At 45.6% G+C, this 20257-nt stretch overlaps 1 protein-coding gene and 1 long non-coding RNA gene across 10 annotated transcripts in view; one reads left to right on the top strand and one right to left on the bottom strand.

Moving 5' to 3' along the window:
- The window catches only part of nrxn2b (neurexin 2b), an 856499-nt gene that overhangs the window by 784029 nt on the left and 52213 nt on the right, over positions 1-20257 (top strand). For all 8 annotated transcript variants that reach the window (XM_056442212.1, XM_056442208.1, XM_056442207.1 and 5 more), the window contains exon 19: positions 14627-14798. In XM_056442212.1, the coding sequence (XP_056298187.1) occupies positions 14627-14798 (172 nt within the window). The remainder of the gene's footprint in view (positions 1-14626; positions 14799-20257) is intronic.
- LOC130211492 (uncharacterized) lies at positions 8794-10646 on the bottom strand. Of its 2 annotated transcripts, XR_008835081.1 has the most exons (3): positions 9894-10646; positions 9173-9397; positions 8794-8947 (listed from the first exon to the last, which is right to left on the bottom strand). It is a non-coding gene; the product is annotated as an uncharacterized LOC130211492 (long non-coding RNA). The 2 variants fall into 2 exon arrangements; XR_008835080.1 differs by having other exon boundaries at positions 9173-10646.

A 20257-nucleotide genomic window follows, 5' to 3' on the forward strand; every position in this document is an offset into this window, starting at 1 on the left:
CTCCGCCCATAGCACCGAGTCACGGAAAGGTAGGAAGGTAGAAGTGAGCAGATTTCAGCCTGGAGTCCTCCACCTGTCGCCACTTAGCAGCCATGAAGTGAACAAGCTCTTCAGCGCCACTCGACAGATGTGAGCGCAAGAGAGTTACTGGACGGTTCTGTAAAACTTAAAAGACAATGTTTCTTTTGCTAACGTCCAATGCAATGGTATGACTAACGCACATAAAGTGTAGCGCTAAGGCTGTGAATTGTGAATGAGGCGACAAAAACACTGAGTAAGGTTTTGTAATAGAAGATTGGTGGAAATATGGACTTTGGTTTCTTCAGTAAAGTAATCAGCATAAATGGAAGGTAGTGGCGTTTAATGCCTGGTTAACTTGGTTAGGTATAGGTAGCAGACATCACTTGGTTAGGTCTAGATAGCAGACATCACTTGGTTAGGTCTAGATAGAATACATCACTTGGTTAGGTCTAGGTAGGAGACATCACTTGGTTATGTTTAGGTAGCAGACATCACTTGGTTGTGTCTAGATAGGAGACATCACTTGGTTGTGTCTAGGTAGGAGAAATCACTTGGTTGTGTCTAGGTAGGAGACATCACTTGGTTGTGTCTAGGTAGGAGAAATCACTTGGTTGTGTCTAGGTAGGAGACATCACTTGGTTGTGTCTAGGTAGGAGACATCACTTGGTTGTGTCTAGGTAGCAGACATCACTTGGTTGTGTCTAGGTAGGAGACATCACTTGGTTGTGTCTAGGTAGGAGACATCACTTGGTTGTGTCTAGGTAGCAGACATCACTTGGTTGTGTCTAGGTAGCAGACATCACTTGGTTGTGTCTAGGTAGGAGACATCACTTGGTTGTGTCTAGGTAGGAGACATCACTTGGTTGTGTCTAGGTAGCAGACATCACTTGGTTGTGTCTAGGTAGGAGACATCACTTGGTTATGTTTAGGTAGCAGACATCACTTGCTTTTGTCTAGGTAGCAGACATCACTTGGTTGTGTCTAGGTAGGAGACATCACTTGGTTGTGTCTAGGTAGGAGACATCACTTGGTTGTGTCTAGGTAGCAGACATCACTTGCTTTTGTCTAGGTAGCAGACATCACTTGCTTTTGTCTAGGTAGCAGACATCACTTGCTTTTGTCTAGGTAGGAGACATCACTTGGTTGTGTCTAGATAGGAGACATCACTTGGTTTTGTCTAGGTAGGAGACATCACTTGGTTGTGTCTAGATAGGAGACATCACTTGGTTTTGTCTAGATAGGAGACATCACTTGGTTTTGTCTAGGTAGCAGACATCACTTGGTTGTGTCTAGGTAGGAGACATCACTTGGTTGTGTCTAGATAGGAGAGATCACTTGGTTTTGTCTAGGTAGCAGACATCACTTGGTTTTGTCTAGGTAGCAGACATCACTTGCTTTTGTCTAGGTAGCAGACATTACTTGCTTTTGTCTAGGTAGGAGACATCACTTGGTTGTGTCTAGATAGGAGACATCACTTGGTTTTGTCTAGATAGGAGACATCACTTGGTTTTGTCTAGATAGGAGACATCACTTGGTTGTGTCTAGATAGGAGACATCACTTGGTTGTGTCTAGATAGGAGACATCACTTGGTTGTGTCTAGGTAGCAGACATCACGTGGCTGTGTCTAGATAACGATCATTCTTTTGGTTAAAATAAGAACCTCAGTGTTTGACTTCTTGGTTTCACACATTTGTCGTAATAAATTAAATCCCGAGGTTTGGAAATGTCCAATCCGAACAGAATCCCAAGAACACCGGCTGGAAAACGACGCTCAAGGTCACCGAGAGGTTTTTACATGTGAAGCTCCACAAAGGGTTCTGTTTTATCGCACAGGTGTTTGTAATAAACTGCACACACACACACACACACACACACAGCGGACGCGGATTACGCTATCGGATCCCTCGCCCAGCGGTTTGCTCGACAACAGAGACGAGGGAGGGAATGAAAGGACAACAAGGGAAACGGCCAGGGACACGGGGGGGGGGGGGGGGGGGGGTTCGCTTTATCCATGTTTGCTCAGTTTAGCGCAGGGCAAATATTAGCCAGTGTGCTCTCTGCTGCCGTTCCTCTCTGCTGGTCTACAACCTCACACACACCCTTGGCTGGGGTAACAGATGGAGAGACGGAACGGAGACCAAATGATGGCAGAGGTTAAAGAGAGTAGGAGCAAGTTGTGAGGTATCTGCCGTGTAGTGATGCCGAGTGTCTCTGGTATATGTCTTCAGAGGAAGACTCCTTTCAGAAAAAAACCTATTCTTTATCATATATTTGCGACAGAAATGCAATGTTTGTGTTTTCAATGGAAAGAGGTTTTGGAAACCGCAGAGGGAGGAAAGAGAGGCGGGGGAATGCAAACGCACAACAACAACAACAACAACAAAAAGGCTCGTGCTCTCCTGTGTTCTCTTCCCTCCGCGGTTCCTCTGTTCCGCAGAGAGAGGGAGAGAGAGAGAGGAGAAGAACAGAGGGAAACAAAGGAGACAGAAAGCACTTTTCTCGTGATTTTGTCCGAAGGTCACGGTCATTCCTTTCAATTTGGTGCCAGCTGCCTCGACCGAGAGCAACAGGAGCTCACACACACCGACACAAACAGTAACACACACGTCTCGCCCGGAGCGACGCACAGAGACACACAATTTGTAAAAAATAAATAAATAAAGTGACCTCCTGCACCGGAGGAGCAGAGGAGCCACTGGGTTTCATTGGGATGAGGCTCAGACTCCATTGCTCCTGTCCCTTCTGGAGAGAGATGCTGCTCGGTGAGTCTCCTCGAGGGTTCTTCACCTTTTTTCCCTGTGAAAGTTTTTTTTTTCTATTTGTTTGGGATTTTTCAAAGGTCAGGGATGTCGTATGTGTAGGGATTGTAAAGCCCTCTGAGGCTAATTTGTAATTTGGGATATTGGGCTTTATAAAATAAAGTGAATTCAATTGGGACCAAATGGATTGCAGTCTTGCTTTGGGCTTTGGGGTCTGTGTGTTAACACGTTTACCACTAGACTCCATTAAAGTGGATTCAGCCACCATTAGGCCGGTGCAGCTTAATTATCACAGAGTACAAATGCGGTTTTTGGTGCATAAAGTGGTATCGTTGACTGCCCATTTACTATTATTCTCTGTTTCGGTGACTTTTGATCCTTTTTCGATCACTCCTAATCATTGGAGGCTTAAATCAAAGGTTGACCGTGCTTTTGCCGTGAGAGTCCCTCGACTTTGGACCGACCTACCGGAGGGGATGAGGCTCAGAATCAGTCACTTCCTTTAAATCACTTCTTAAAACCCATTTTTATAGAACAGCTTTTAAGTGATGTCGTCCTTTTAGGCAGTTCTTTGGTTCCCCTAATTTATTTTATTTATTTTATTTATATTTGTATCTCACTATTCTATTTGTTTGCCTTGATTCTCTGTAGAGCACTTTGTACACTTTGTTTTTAAAGGTGCTATATAAATAAAGTTATTATTAGTATTATTAATATTATTACTATTATTATTATTATTATTATTGTCTTTTTATTCTTCGTGATTTTAGAGAATATTTCTATTTTTTTTTTCTCGTTTTCTTTTTAGCATAACTATTATTATTTATTCATTTCATGCAGCTTCTCAAAGCCTCTGTTCCAGTTTATAAATCCCAAACCCAAGAAAACTGATATTGACGTGAAGTGTTCTAATCTTAGAAAACTCCAAACTGCAGCATTTGGATCCAGTAACATTCACATGTTGGAGCACAAAGTCATCTGGAAGTCACGGAGGCACGTATTGATCCGGAAAGTACCGGAAGAACATCTTTCTTTATTTTTAGTGGCGCTTCATCCCATCTCTATTGTCTTTTTATTCATCCCGGTCTTAATGGGGTTGAACGGCACGCTGAAGATTTACTATGAAACGCATTTTTTTGGGGCCTAATTCCAGCATCAAATAAGACTTTGAAAAAATTTAATAAAACAGCCTCAGTATTAACCCATCCAATGTCAGAACGGATTATCATTGCACAAAGAGAGATTACAGTGGAGGACTCCGGTGTCTCGTTTCACGGTTTGCCGACGAGCTTTTATGCCGGATTGATCTCCAGAGCCGTTTAGTTTTCGGTGCTCCGTCCTCCATCTTTCTCTCGGAGCACTCGGCCTGAGGATCAATTGGATTCTACCGAGAAGAAGAAGAAGAAAAAACCCCATGTGAGCAACTCCAGTAATGAACCTGTGGGGAGTGAGAGAGAGGCTGATGAGGGCAGACAGATTAGAAGATGGAGAAAGTAGAGGAGAAGGAGGGGAGAGGTAAAAGCAGGATGAGAGTGATGGAGGCCGTGAGGAGGTGGGGCGCTGGGCTGGCTCCTGCAGGAGGAGGTGAAACATCGGGCTGTGAAGCTTTCATTCACTTGACTTTATTAGTAAAGACAAAAAAGAAGTTGCTGGCAACGGATGCGTTTCTGGACATCCAGAGAGCAGCTCTGAGGAACTTCTGATGTTACTAAAGTAACACGGAGGAAACCTCCGTCAGCTCCACCTGCTCCACCTGCTCCACCTGCGCCCCACAGAGGAGTCACTGTGATTAGTTAGTGACCAGTTTGAACTCATGAAGGGGGCTAGGGAATAAGAGCTGGGAGGTAAACTCACTCACTCACTTACCTACTTACTTACTCACTCATTCACTCGCTCACTAACTCACTCACTCACTCACTTACTTACCTCTTACCTACTCACTCACTTACTCCCTTACTCACTTCCTCACTTATTTACTTACTCACTCACTCACTTACTTGCCTCTTACCTACTCACTCACTTACTCCCTTACTCACTTCCTCACTTATTTACTCACTCACTCACTCACTTACTTACCTCTTACCTACTCACTCACTTACTCACTTCCTCACTCACTTACTCACTCACTCACTCACTTACTTACCTACTTACCTACTCACTCACTTACTCACTTACTCCCTTACTCACTTCCTCACTTATTTACTTACTCACTCACTCACTCACTTACCTACTTACCTACTCACTCACTAACTCACTTACTTCCTCACTCACTCACTTACTTACTTACCTACTCACTCACTTACTCGCTTACTCCCTTACTCACTTCCTCACTTATTTACTTACTCACACACTCACTCACTCACTTACTTACCTACTCACTCACTTTCTCACTTACTCACTCACTTCATGTCCTGTAGGGTCAGGACCACTTTATTAAAGCTTCTCATTATGTTTCTATGAACATCTACACTACCATTCATTTTGAGGTCATGTAGAAATGTCCTTATTTTTCAAAGCACTGTTTTTATCAATGAAGATAACATTAAATGAATCATAAATACTCTCTCTACATAGTTAATGTGTAAATGACTATTCTCTGGTGTTTAATGAAGTCTCTACAGAGGTGTGTAGAGGCCCATCTCCAGTGTTCTAATGGTACATTGTGTTATCGCCTTAGAAGACTAGCAGAGGGGTAGAAAACCCTTGAAAACCCTTTTTATGTGAGCGCAGCTGAAAACAGTTATGCTGGTGAGAGAAGCTATAAAACTGGCCTTCCTTTGAGCCACAAGAAGAACACAAGTAATATGTACAATAAAAATCATTATTTAGAAACTTGTCAATGTCTTGATTATATTTTATATTCATTTTGAAAATCATTTGATAAATAAAAGTGTGAGTTTTCATGGAAAACACAAAATTGTCTGGGTGACCCCAAACTTTGATTGTGTGTGTGTGTGTGTGTGTGTGAAAGGTGTGAAAGTCTGGTGCCACTGACCAACCGTTGGTAATTCCCGAGTTATCGAAGCTACCTGCTCAGCACCAAACAGCAGGTCGAGGTGTTAGAGAATATAGAATAGAATATACACTTTTATTAATCCCCAAGGGGAAATTAGTTCTCTGCATTTAACCCATCCTTAGTTATTAAGGAGCAGTGGGCTGCGGTGAAGCGCCCGGGAAGCAACTGGGGGTTCAGTGCCTTGCTCAAGGACACTTCGACTTGCAACTAATGGGGAGAGCGGGGATCGAACCCACAACCCTGCGGTTGCAGGACGGCCCTCTTACCCCACTGAGCTAAAGCCGCCCCATAGACTAGCTAACGAAGGAATTGGCGGGAAACAAAACCGACTGTCAATTCTGTCTTTCAATCAGGGGGTTGGCAGTTCAAACCCCGCCCTAGTCGATGTGTCCTTGAGCAAGACACTTAACCCTGATTTTCCCCCTGTAGCTCTGTCTACGCTGTGTGAATGTCACATGATCGTGAGTCACTTTGGATAAAAGCGTCAGCTAACGACATGTGAAAAAAACCTCGTGTGATTTTGGGATTGAATGTGTCAAAGGACCAGAACAGGATAATATGTCTGCACTTCATAACTTAATGTCGACGTTGCTTCCTGCCCGCACGAAGCCCTAGACGAGTTCAGGTTGAAGCATTCCGGTCTCGCTGCGCTCAGACGAGACGATCCGAAGCAATTATGTGTGACGCTTGAAGAAGAGATCAACTTCATGTAATTATGAACATTCACACATCAGTGTGTGTACGCACCAATGCCAACGATACACAGGGTGTTCAACTGCAACACGCTTTGTGTGTGTGTGTGTGTGTGTGTGTGTGTCTGTGTGTGTGTGTTCTCACAAGGGTAGAAAGATAATTAAGCGCAGTGAATTTATGCAAAACAGGGAATATATGTACTTCAAAGGCGGAGATGACTTTTATTTTGAAAGGCTTACATATATATTGATCGATATTGTTTGAGTAAACATTGGTTTGGTTCTCCCTCTACGTCAGGTCAGAACATTTTAGTGTGAAACATCTGGAGGAAGTGTTGATTTTTAGTTGAGACAAACTCAACTGTTAAAAAAAGATAAATGAAAAATGTAAAAATAAAAACCCAAATTGGAAGCAAGTGTTGTCTCTAAAAGCCGTCAACATACAGCAAAACCAACTGTTAGTCAGTGTGTGTCTGTGTGTGTGTGTGTGTGTTGGGGCTTAACGTGACCTTCGCTCAAGGACGTCCTTGTGTTATATAAATGTGTGTGAAGGTCAGGCGGGATTCGAACCTCCGGTCCTGGACATCGAGCGGTGCAGATTTGTCTGTGTGTGTGTGTGTGTGTGTGTGTGTTGTGTTGTTGTCTGACACTCAGTGAATGAGGGGTGTCGGTGCTCAGTGACAACATAATCAGGACAATGGAGGATGATGTTTCGGCTGATTCATACCCCACACACACACACACACACACACACCCCCGTCTTGAGCTGCTTCCCTCTGCTGTATTTTGGCTCGCTGCCAGCTGTGTGCGTGTGTGGGTGTGTGTGTGTGTGGGTGGGTGTATGTGTGTGTGTTTACGAACTCCATAGTCCGGGACAAGTGGACTAGCCCAACGGGAGTCATGTTGGATGGGAGATTCACACACACACACACAGGCCTACGTCCAACTCATCGATTTTTCAATGAGATCCGATTCCGCTCATCGCCTTCAGAACAGGAAACGAGTCGCTGTGACCACGGTCGCCAAGAAGAGACGCAGTCGGGGGGAGATGAGGGAGATAGAGTGCTGTTCAGATGAGGAGATGGGGGGGGGAGTAACTTTCTCAAGGTGACTGCTGAAGGTCACAGCGAGCACACACACACGAGTGGGCTGAGCGGAATATGAGAAGAAACCGAGCGCATCCACTGTGTGTGTGTGTGTGTCCGTGTGTGTCTGTCTGTGAGTGTGTCTTTCTGTGTTTGTGTGTCTGTGTGTGTGGGGGTCTGTCTTTGTGTGTGTCTGTGTGTTTCAGTGTGTGTCCGTGTATGTGTGTGTGTCTGTGTGTGTCTTATTGTGTGTCTGTGTGCATGTGTGTAAATGTCTGTGTGTGTGTGTGTGTGTGGGTGTCTGTGTGTGTGTGTGTGTGTGTGTCTGTGTATCAGGGTGTGTGTGTCTCTGTGTGTGTCTGTGTATCGGGGTGTGTGTGTGTGTCTCTGTGTGTGTCTGAGCACTAGATGACGAAGTGACTCTCAGTGCCCCTCCCCTTCCTGTCACACACACACACACTCTAAAGGCGCCGGGCGAGTGGACAAAGGGAGGCGTGTTACGCAACCACCTATGCTACTTCTTACATAACGCTGCAGCTTCCAGAAGTGCCCCCCCCCTCCCCCGACGCCACAGTCTGCGAGCTGATTAGCCAGAATTACCGCCGTGAAGCCGCGATGTGGCGATAACGTACGACGGCGTATCTCAAGCCGGAGAGGAGAGAAGTCCCCAATATAAATCTGTAACTGCAGATCAATTACAGCGTCCAACGTGTAAACGCTTCCTGAACACCACGTGGGACTGTCAAACCCAGTGTGTGTGTGTGTGTGTGTGTGTGTGTGAGGGGGGGATTGATTGATTTTCTTTTGGGCCACCCAGTAGAAAATAACTTATTTATCAGTCGTTTCTTCTCTCCGTCCGCTGCCTGATTCAAAAGCTAATAAATACTGCAGCTCCGCATACTTACACCGGTCCGTCCCGTTAGAGGCTCCGGCCGACGCCGGCTGTGATGGATCATTATTTAGGGGAAATGAGAAAAGGTGACTGATGAATAGATTGCGTTCCCCCCCCCCCACCCCACCCCCCCTCCCCTCACCCGTCAACGCCGCCGCCCGCGAGTCGAACCTGGAATCTTCTGATTCGCAGTCAGACTCCTGGCTAGCTCGCCACGTTTGTAACCTGTGGCTCAATTTCAAGAGTTAATTTCTAATATCTAAAATGTTGTCTCCAGATTTGGCTGCGGAGCTCAAGTCGTGTGTGAAAAACCACAAAATCAAATAGTTGAGGTTTAAGGCTTTTTACTGAACATAAACATAAATCCAGTAAACATATGTATAATCAAAAGAAACTTTTCACAGTGGGCATGTTATTCATCCATCTCGTGGGTAGCTCGCCATCTTCCTTGGATACAAAGTGGGTATCCCAAAAACCTGACCTGTACACAAGGTCACACAAAACAGTTGATTCAAAACACAAACAAATGTAACAGCAGTAACCAAAAGCGCTGACATAGTCAGGGAAATACAAAAGAAAAGGATAAAACCATGTAATATAACAAAATGGAGGTCTAAAATTTACACAAAATATTCTCAGCACATTGCACAGACTACAACACAAAATTAACTTAAAAGTAATGGAGGTAAACTCTCGCTGCACTCACCGCTGTCTGCACCCACACGAAAACAGGAAGTGACCTCCCTTGACCCGGATATTTATCAGGACTCAGGTCCTGGATTGGCCAATTGAAAGTCTTTCCTCCCTGAGCCAATCAGTGGGTTACGTGTAGCTGGCGTGTAGCTGGCGTGTAGCTGGCGTGTAGCTGGCGTGTAGCTGGCGTGTAGCTGGCGTGTAGCTGGCGTGTAGCTGGCGTGTAGCTGGCGTGTAGCTGGCGTGTACATTAGACAGACATAAGAAACCAACATAGTGCATGAATTTAAACATGACATTTACAATGGTATAAAGTAAAAGTGCACATACAGATAACAGCGCTGTCAACAGGGGACTGTAAGTGTGCGTTTGTTAAAGTGTAATGTGTACGAAAGTGACATGTGAAATTAAATATGAAACATTAAGTATGAAGAGCGGAGTGACCAGTGGGAAACTGTCCCGGGGTGATAGAGTCCGTCAGTTGCCCCATCCTCCCGACCATAGAAGATCTTTGATTGTTGCATTGAACTCCTCCTCTAAATCATGCGTCATGAAGCATGAACCTCATTGACGCCGCCGATTGACGCCCTGAGTGGAAAGTAAGACGAGCTACAACCTCTGGACGTTCTTCCTCTCGACATGAGCCGACAGCCGAAGCAGATTAAGGGGCGACTCTAAGCGGCGCTTTAGGGGCGGCGGTGTTTAAAGAGCAGCCGGGGCTTATTGTCGCTTACCTACCAGTCCCTTCATTTCAACGTCACGGGCCTGACTGCTCCCAGTCATTCAACCAGGGGCTTTTCTTTCCTTTTTTTTTTTTTCCTCCTTTTGTTTCCAGAGATATGTTCGCTTCAGGGGGAAAATGGCCATTAAAATGTCATTACCGCTCCACACTAAAATAATAAAAAAATTTAAAAGCACTTGTTCCCAGCGGCTTCCCCGTCGTAAAATGGACTCGATACGTTCCCTCGGCGGCGGGGCGGAGACAACCCTAATGTTGCGGAACACAAATGCTAATCTCTCTGTAAATATCACTCAAATTCACTTTTTTTCCCCTGCTTTTCAGTCGTAACGGCGTGGACTCATTCGGCAAATTGAATTAATTCTCCAGGCAAAGGTGTTATGATGATCCCCAGCTTCTGGCTGTGTGGGCGGTAATGGAGACGGTTCTGGCATTTCCACTCCATTCAAAAGGCTTTTTTTTGGTGGGGGGGGGTCTTTTCTTTCCTGCGGCATCTCCGAGGTATCGGTGATTACATTTTCAGTCACTAATCACTCTGTGGCGGTATTCGTATTCGTGTCTTCGGGGTCAATGTCGGATTTCCGGGCGTGCGCGGCAGGCGAGAGAGAGAGAGAGCGGGTGGCGAGGACTGCAGCGGTCAGTCCATAACACCAAACCATTGATTAAGTGCCCGAGGAAGCTGGAAGCACTTTGCCATTGGAGACGCTGCCGGATGAGCTCATCTGTTGAGCGGTCCATCAAGCGCCACTCTGAGCAGAGCGTCCTGCTCTAACTGACTTCATGTGGGGGAGTCGTGTTTCCTGCTTCCTGCTTCCTACTTCCTGCTTCCATATTGTGTCTCATGCTGCGTTCACACCAAAAAAAGCATTGAGAATAATCGCTTACGTTTACTCACTTGACTGTTTGTGGCGTTTTGCTTCATTCGCACCTTAGAGGGGATGGAGCTTAGAGGGGGCGGGGCTTATCCCCATGGCTTTACTCCTTTCTGCCATCCACGAAGAAGAACTAACCACTAGTTCTGCTTTATACTTGTTGAGGACATCCCACAAACGTCTAAACATCTGACACCCTCGTGTTTGGGTTCATAACATTAATATAAATGTATATTAATATATATATATACAGATACTAATATGTATATATATATATATATTAATATCAGTGGCGGCTGGTGAATTTTTCTTTTGGGGGGGGCGCAGTTGGGCGACGCGGTTTAAATAGCACTCAACAATGAGAAGAAAAGAGGTTTTGAGTAGAATATTGTAAAAAACAACGCTTTATTTCAAGAACACACCGTGCTCAATACTGTCCAATAACAACTATCAACACACTGTAACTTTGGGCATGAGAGGTTCAGAGCAGCTTTAAGAAACATTGGGTTGGGTTTCAGAGGTTTGCAAAATAAAAGAGTTTCACCCTCACATGAAAGAGGTTCAGAGCAGATGTAACAGATGTGGAACGGGCATGGAAGAAGTCGGCTCAGATGGTGGATTTTCCCAGCACTTATTTATTCTGCAGAAGACAACAGAACACACACATTTGCCTTCTGGTCTGTCTCTGCACTTCCACTTCCCTCAGCAATATAAAACCATTGTCCATGGAAGACAGGACCACATTAAATCTAAATAATAACAATTCTCATCAAAAACCATGACATGTAACATACAAGGGGAAAACAGAGACCCCTAATGGACAAAATAAATAACTACATGAGCTAGAGTCATTTCAGCAGAAACAGCGAACATTCTAACTTTGAACGAAAGGGAAACACATGCAGAAGACAACAGAACACACACATTTGCCTTCTGATCTGTCTCTGCACTTCCACTTCCTATACACGCAAAACAACACAATTTACACAAGGAAAATATACGTCGGGGCGACCGGATGTAGCTAAACAAACGGTGCCAAAGTGGCTCAATGAGACCGCCACCAAACGTATATGTTGACGGTCTAAATGACACGACAGCTGGACGCCGTGATCGTATTAGCATTCCATTACTGTATGTAACATAAACGGTTACTTTTTATTAAAGAATATAGCCAAAATAGTACGACATCGTTTTTCACTCAACTCACCTTCAGCAATATAAAACCATTGTGAGGGAGAGACGGGACTCAGGAGCAGGAAGTGCAACAGAGATGGAAAGCAATTTCCGCAGGAAACAGATTTTTTAAAATAACGCTAAATAAAAATAGCTCATTAAAATAAAATTCACAAACACTCAACAATATCGTTGAACAACAAACTAAAATAAAATACAATACATTGAAAACAAGAAATGACAGAGTGCATTTCTAACTGTTTGACAGAGTCGACCCCACTACATGTATAAAAAAAAAAGTAGCCCTCCTCTCTTTAAAGTTGGCAAACTTCTCAATAACTCTCTGGTTAAAGTCAATCATGTCTGTAACCAGCCTGCTTCCATTATTCTTTAGGGAATGTGTCTGTTTTTCAGAACTTCTTCGTTGTGTTTCGATGCCAGTTCGGTCTCCTTCTGCTGCTCTGCTCTGCAAACAGGGTTAGCTTCATGCTGTTAGCTAGTTAGCTTCATGCTCTTAGCTAGATAACTGCGGCAAGATTCGTGCTTCTTACACTTGTCTGAAGCTCTTTAGATCCCTCCCCCCGTTGTAGTCCAGAGAGTTTCAGTCCCAGGACTTTGGAACAACAGACAGGGGAAACTAAACAGCGCATTACTCACTGAGCCTCCAGCTAACCAGCTCCGTTAGCTACCTGCTCCCGTAGCTCCGTGGAGCTCTCTGGCTGAGGGAACGATACCGGTCTCTGATCTGCCGAATAGTCCAATCACGTGAAATAAGAAACAATGTCATTGACCAGGGCGCACATGTTTGCGCCCCAAGATTCACGTTTCATCCGCCAATGAGAAGCCGTCCTTGCCGAAACGACTGTGAAATGTTTGCTCGCTGCCGCACACACACGTTAGGCCGGTGTCCCGAAAATGGGGAGGGGCTTCTCTCCGTGATGATGAGTGGCGATATATTATTTATGTCTCATTTAACTTAAGTGGTTGTTGACAGGCTGACGGTCTCCCACACACATTTAGCACGTCAACACGGTATATTTGCTCTTTAAATGATTTGGTATATAATGTTTTTTGACAGGATTTTTTATTTTTCTTCTTCTTTTTTTTTTTTCATCTCAACATTTTAAGAGGGGCGGCGCCCTAGCGCCCTCTATGGACGCACCGCCACTAATTAACATATATATATATTAATATATATATATTAATATATATATTAATATATATTAATAATATATATATATTAATATAAATATATATATATATTTATACATGACATCACCCGTAGGCTCACACAGCTCGGTGACCTTCACCTCTACGTCTGAATGACTGCTGCTGTTTGGATGCACATGCATTTGGCTGTGATTATATCGCCCATTAACTTACTGTACAACCTCTGTACTTTATTTACTCAATTGAATTACACATCTTAATGTATGCTAACATCGGCACGTACTGTTTTTTATACTTAATCGGCCATGAATAATCGGAAAAAACGCTGCAAGCTAAAAAAAAAAAGAAAGCCTGACGTTCACCTCCGGAATACCTCGGCGTGTACGGAAAAGGTGGAGAAAATTATTGCGCATTGCTAATGAGATAATGGGATCAATGAAAATGTTGAAAGAAGTGTGCAGATGAGCTCCACCTGGACAACCAGGAAGTGGTCCTGCCAAAGGGGAGGGGCTACAGGGGGAGGCCGAACTGCAACAGAAGATTTACTGGCAGACGGAAGGAGGAGTCTGTAATGGTCTGTCAGGTGTGTACTCCGTCTCTCGCCCGCTCTCCGGCAGACTGTAACTTCATCAATGACTTTGACCTTTTCCCCGGGACCGAGGACAGGAACCACAGAGGAGAGAGGGATGGCGGGAGATGGGGAGTGGAGTAGGCGGTTGACTGGAATAAACTGGAAGCAGTGGGCGGCTGTCAACACTAATAGATGAGCGAGGGGAGGGGGTCAGCGGGTTGATGAATACTAAAGGTGCTTTAGCGAGTGCTCTGTTCCTTTTTTTACCGGGCTGATGTGTGTGTGTGTGTGAGATGTGATGCTCACAGCATCATCAGGCTTCCGGCAGCGAGGGCTGTTTTTAGTGATGTGTTGCATTGCCGCTCACAGGAGGCACGCTGAGTGATTCCTGTGAGCTCTAACGGGGCTATCTTTGTGTTTTAAGGTGTTAGCATTGCCAATTAGCACCAGACCAAATGAGTCAGGACCTGGAGTTGTGTGTGTGTGTGTCTCTCTCTCTCTCTCTCTCTCTCTCTCTCTCTCTCTCTCTCTCTCTCTCTCTCTCTCTCTCTCTCTCTCTCTCTCTCTCTCTCTCTCTCTCTCTCTCTCCCCAACTGGGTTTAAATACACAGGGAAGGTGCAGGCGATTGGACACAGGTGTAAACAATGAGGGACAATCAGCAGACAATCACAGGGACAGGAAGTGCAAGGAAACTTCAAAATAAAACGGAATAAAACTCCAGATCTTGACAAAAAGTAGAGCTTTGAAAGAAAATGGGCTTAAAAGGAAAACCTAGCGATGGGTCAGTTGAACTTTTCACTGACCTGCACTTCCAAAACATGTGTCGGTTTCCCAGGAAATCCAAGATTCTTTTATTTTTTCGGGAAATGTCTGAAACGCCCTCGTTAAGTGTCGCTGTTCTTCTCTTTCTCTGACGTCTCTCTCTTCTCCTCCGTCCGCAGGAACGGGGAAAGATCGGCGTGATCTTCAACGTGGGAACGGACGACATCATCATCGAGGAGGGCGCAGTGATGGTGAGCGACGGCAAATACCACGTGGTGCGGTTCACGCGGAGCGGCGGCAACGCCACGCTACAGGTGGACAACCAGCCGGTGATCGAACGCTTCCCCTCAGGTAGGAACCTGGGCAATCGAGGGGGGAGGGGGGGGGGGGTTAAAACCTTTTTTGCAGTATTGACTTGTGTTAGATAACCAGGGGGCAACAGAATGGAGAGAGAGAGAGAGAAACAAATAGCCTCTTGAAAGGGAAGTCGGCTTCATTCCTCTGGTTTATTTATTTAGAACGCGCAGCCATTATTCTCGGGGATTAAGTTTTCCGAGGTCTCGGAGACGAACGTCTCTCCGCAGCTCCGGGAGTTGGGAAGGCCGTCGTAGAATCGAGGCCAGCGGAACGCAAACACGGCCGCCAGGAGGCTGGCGAGCGCGAAAGTAGGCGGAGGCGTCGCTCCGTCACGCCGCCGCTCCGGACATCGAGCCGCACGCCGACTTCAAAACGAGGGCAAACGCCCGATGACTCGCGGCTGGGAGTGAGCTAGTTCCTCCACCCCTCCCCCTCCACATCGTGGTGGTGGTCCGGGGCGGCCATGAGGCTGTTTTCACTTGCAGAAGCTCTCACTTCGTTTCTCTCTCCGTGGTGTTCCCCCCTTTCTGTGCTCATGGTTGTTCAAAGGAAGACATGTCGGGGTTCCCGTCGCTCGGTAAACAACCGCGGCTACGCCCGGCTCTCCGTCGCAGATATAACGACCTAGATAGAAAAGAAACGAGTGTTTCTCAGAGTCCTTGAAGCTCTGGCACAGTCATGAGTGAGCAAACCTTTTTTTATTTATTTGTATTCTTCACCGAGGCTGAAGATGCGGCGCCCCGTGACTCTCCTCTGGTCGTCACGATGGGAACACAGCCTTCACAAGCCGCTCGGCGAAGCCGGCCGTTAAACATCGGCGAGTGAAACGTCATCATCCGGAACCTCAGAAAAACACCGACGCTCTTCTCCTCCTATCCCCTATCCTATTCCCTCTTTCCTTTTCCTTCCTCCTCGACGCAGTAGTTGTCTTTGTCAAACACGTCTTTTCCTCTTTTCCCCCCCCTCTGCTTGAATTGAAGAGTGTTGTTGTTTTGTTGTTGTTTTGTTGAGCTGTTAGCCGGGGGGGGGGGGGGGGCGTCTGAAGAGGGTTATGGGGACTGAGGAAAAGGAAATGTATGAAAGAAAGAGAGGAATAGAGGGGAAGGATGGAGGGGGTGTAGAATAGATAAGATTCATTTTTGTGCGCTGGAGACACTCAAACTATTTTTGGGGCGTTCCGCTTTGAAGGCGACGCCGGCGCGGCGGCGTCTGGCACATTAGGAGAGCAAAAGATGAGGAAACATGTGAGGTGGAGGGTGGAGGGTGAAGAGAAAGAGGGGGGGGCTCTCTTAATTAAGTCCCTTTGACCCAGATTGTGAGATTTCAGCCTCTTCTGATTGTCTAAACGGGATTAAACACTCAGCAAAGGCGACGCCTTCAGACCCTCTGGATCCTCTCGATGATGGAGATTCTTGGCGACTTGCCAGGTCTTACCTCCGTGAGTTGGGCTTTTCTGCTGTTGTCCTTCAAAACAAAAGCTCAACATTGAGATTTTTTTTCTTGTCTGATAGAGCAATCTGGTTTCCTTGAAAGTGATTGCAATTGCATTTATTCTATTATTTGAAAAGGGACAGATGCAGGAGTCACAAATGGTGATTCTCATATTTATTATTACAAAAAGTATTTAAATCTGAGGATGTCTGTTGAGCTGATGTGAATGTAATCACCAACGGTCTGAGTTCAGAACCAGTCCCAGATGAGAAAACTTTCATGAATACCAATTTTGCCCCGAAAAACTCGTCAGTGGAGTTGAGAAAATCACCAAATCAAAAACCAGGAGCTGGATTACTGACAGACAGCTGACAGACGGCCTCAGACTGTCTGTGATTATGAACTAACTACAAGCTCACAGACAGAGTTCAGTCACAGCCACCACACTGACTGGAGTCACATGGCTTGATGGCATTATGATGAGAGCTGAACTTACATGAGTTGCACTGGCTGATCATGTTGTCAGTGTTGTGTTGTAATTGGATTGGATTCAATGTATTGTCATTGCTAGAGTACAGTTACAGAGGCAACGAAATGTAAATATTTTAGGGCTGTCAGCGTTAACGCGTTAATCTATGCGATTAATTTGGCCGCGATTAACGCACTAAAATATTTTAACGCAATTAACGCAACTTTGTTGACTTCCGGTGTCGTTGAAGTTGTTGCACTCCTGTGAGTGTCAAGCCGCGGCAGTCCGCCTCCTTCCTCCCGTCTGCTCCTCCATATTCACAGAGAAGCAGAGGGCGACATGTCGGTGACGCGGGGCGGAAGGTGAAGGGGACTTCTTTTTTTTCTCCGCCCGATGCGCGCGCAGACACGCCGGCATGGAGCTCTGCGGCGAGACGGAGAGCTGAGAAGAGTGAACGACACGTCGAGACAGAATGACATGCTGCTGTAGAGACGACCAACAACAGACGTTTAGTTGAATAAAAGAACAAAGACGTCTTGAAGAAAAGAACCTTACATTACTTCTGCTGTAATCTGGCGCTATAGAGAACATTGCAGGGGGGCGGGGCCTCACCCTGATAGAATGGTGGGGGAAACACTGGGATGTGTCACATGCAAAAGACTTTAAAAGGTGAATTTACATTTTTTGTAAAATCGAGAAAATGAGCCCAGACTCCACAGGGTTAACATGACATATTGTCAGTGTACCAAGGCCACTGGTTCTGCTGTTCAGTATTAAAGATGACAGGACCAATGGGGTCTCTAATACACCTTTTCTTACTAATCTGATGTTTCACTGAAGAAACAATTTATCATCCACGATATTAAATACCTCGCTGGCACTTTATATGTAGGAGCCTCTTTGAAAACACAGCTCTGTGTGAAGTTTTGTCTTTAAAAAAGAATACAATGAAACAAGTGTCTAAAATACACGCTGTCTGAAGGGATTACTCATTCATTTAGAAGATTTAGTCTTTAGAAGAAAAAAAACCTTTTGATCGCGATTAATCGCGATTAATGATTTTCAAAATGTGCGATTAATTAGTTAAATTTTTTTAATCGATTGACAGCCCTAAAATAAATACAACATTTATATTGGTAGTTCATCCAGCTGCTCATTGCGAATGTGGTTTTTTTTGTTCATATTGTGTGCGGTTAACAAATATATTACTTTTGATATTACATTTAAATTCTGTGTACCTGGTCTCATCAATTTGAACGCTGGACCAAAATGACAATTAGGCCAAATAAAAAGTTGTAAGTCCAGTCTGGACCGTCGTTTTCTCTCAACGCCTCAATAGGTAGATCTTGCCGGTCATGAAGGCGGAGGTCAGGGATCTTGGGCTCAAAAAGGTTGGTGACCACTGCTCTAGGGGGTACGTGAAGGACCACTAGGGGGTATGTGAAGGTCCTCTAGGGGGTACGTGAAGGTCGTCTAGGGCAGGGGTCCCCAAACTTTTTCCTGAGAGGGCCACATAACGTTTCCCTTGTCTGCTGGAGGGCCAGCCGGGGGGGGAGGGGTGCTAGTGAGAGTGTGCTCACCTGTGAGCGCGCATCACGGCTGAGCGATGCGCGTGCAGACAGCATTTAACGGAGCGGAGCAGCGCGTGCACTCTGATCGCTCTTTTAATGAAGTATCGATACTAAAAATATGTTAAATCACATCGTTTTTAACGTACGGGTACTTTGTTAGGATCGCTACACCGTGCAGCATGACAGCAGCAGATGTAGCGGACTAACATTCAAGCTAACCTAACTTCCCAAACGCTGTGGACATCTGAACGCTGATTGGCCGAGACGTTACACGTCCCATCAAAGATGTTTTATTGCGAAGAGCACCACTCCACATTTTCTCCGCGTCTCACTGCAATCTCAACGGCAGCGGGCCAGGTGAACAAAATAATAAATGGGAACGCGTCTCTGGTATTGTTCAGGGGGCCGGTCCACATGTGGAGGCGGGCCGTAGTTTGGGGACCACTGCTCTAGGTTGTACGTGAAGGTCATCTAGGGGGTTTGTGAAGGTCATCTAAGGGCTATGTGAAGGACCTCTAGGGGTACGTGAAGGTCCTCTAGGGGGTATGTGAAGGACCACTAGGGGGTATGTGAAGGTCCTCTAGGGGGTACATGAAGGTCATCTAGGGGGTATGTGAAGGTCCTCTAGGGGGTACGTGAACGTCATCTAGGGGGTATGTGAAGGTCCTCTAGGGGGTACATGAAGGTCATCTAGGGGGTATGTGAAGGTCCTCTAGGGGGTACATGAAGGTCATCTCAGGGGTACAGGAGAAATTTGTTTTAAACATATTTTAAATGAGCATCCATTAAAAAAGCCTTTGAAAATGCTTATTTAATAAATATTAAATAAAATATAAGTGTAAGTTCATAAACTTTTATATTATATGCATAATGCTGCATATATTTAAAAAAAAGTAAAACCCCAAATGCTTTGCAGGGGTCAGGGGAACTCGGCTGAAAACAATATTTCACAGCAGGTATACATCACTCAAAAGAGGTTGAGAACCATGACGTAGAACTCGCCGAGGAGGGACGGTCCAACAGAACCGTCCCATCATGAAGAAATGTCATATTGATGACCCCTTCCTTCACAGAGTCACTTGCACTCCTCTTGTTGGGGTTTGGGCCTCGTCCTTTCTAACATATTCACACACACACGATAACACCGGGACTCGTCCGGCAGCTGGCCGGCGAGCAGAAGGCCGCCTGTGGGGGCGATGATCTGGAGAGACAGGATGTTGACAGCGGGCGCCGTCGTCACGGGTCAGGCCAAGCAACACGTCTCCTGATGGCCCACAAAGTGATGTTTGTAGTCCTCGGGGGGGTCGGTGTGTGTGTGTGTGTGTGTGTGTGTGTGTCTGCTGGATGGAGAGCAGCCGAAACGTGTCAGAGGAGCGCCCAGCCAGCTAATCCGGTGTGTCAGGTGTCCCCGACGGGGCCTCGGTCCACCCTCCCACGTTTTCCAAAATTGGCAGACGGGCTTGATAACACCTCGAGCTTGGCCACGGATGAAAAGGCAGATGTTTGCGGCGGCGGTGCCGTACGGAGCTGTAATTTCACCCTTTTTTTTTTTTGCCGTGAGGAACAGAAAGCAGATAATAAATATATCATAATTTAGTCTGCGAGGGTTTATTTCTGATTTCATATGTTTGGGGTAAAGCCCATGTGGGACGGACTGGGAAGCTCTCCTGGTCATAGCATTGGAGGAATCTGTAATGGACTCTATTTTTAAAAAAGTTTCACAGTCTGACTTTAATGATCCGTCTATTACATTCAAAAGGTTTGTATGTTGTGTTTGTTGCTGCTGTGATTTCCCCAGAATTCACTCTGCTCATGATGCCATCGCCTCCTGAAGAACCATTATTTTCCTTTGAGGCACCTTTATAGGTTCTGTGAGAACTTTAAGGACATGGTTCCTTAAAGAACCCTGGTTTGAAAGGTTCTGTGTGGAACCAGAAATGGTGCCTTGAAGAACCATTTTTTTAAGAGAGATATATATAGAT

The sequence above is a fragment of the Pseudoliparis swirei genome, chromosome 21 (assembly GCF_029220125.1).
Source record: "Pseudoliparis swirei isolate HS2019 ecotype Mariana Trench chromosome 21, NWPU_hadal_v1, whole genome shotgun sequence".
NCBI classification, from domain to species: domain Eukaryota; kingdom Metazoa; phylum Chordata; class Actinopteri; order Perciformes; family Liparidae; genus Pseudoliparis; species Pseudoliparis swirei.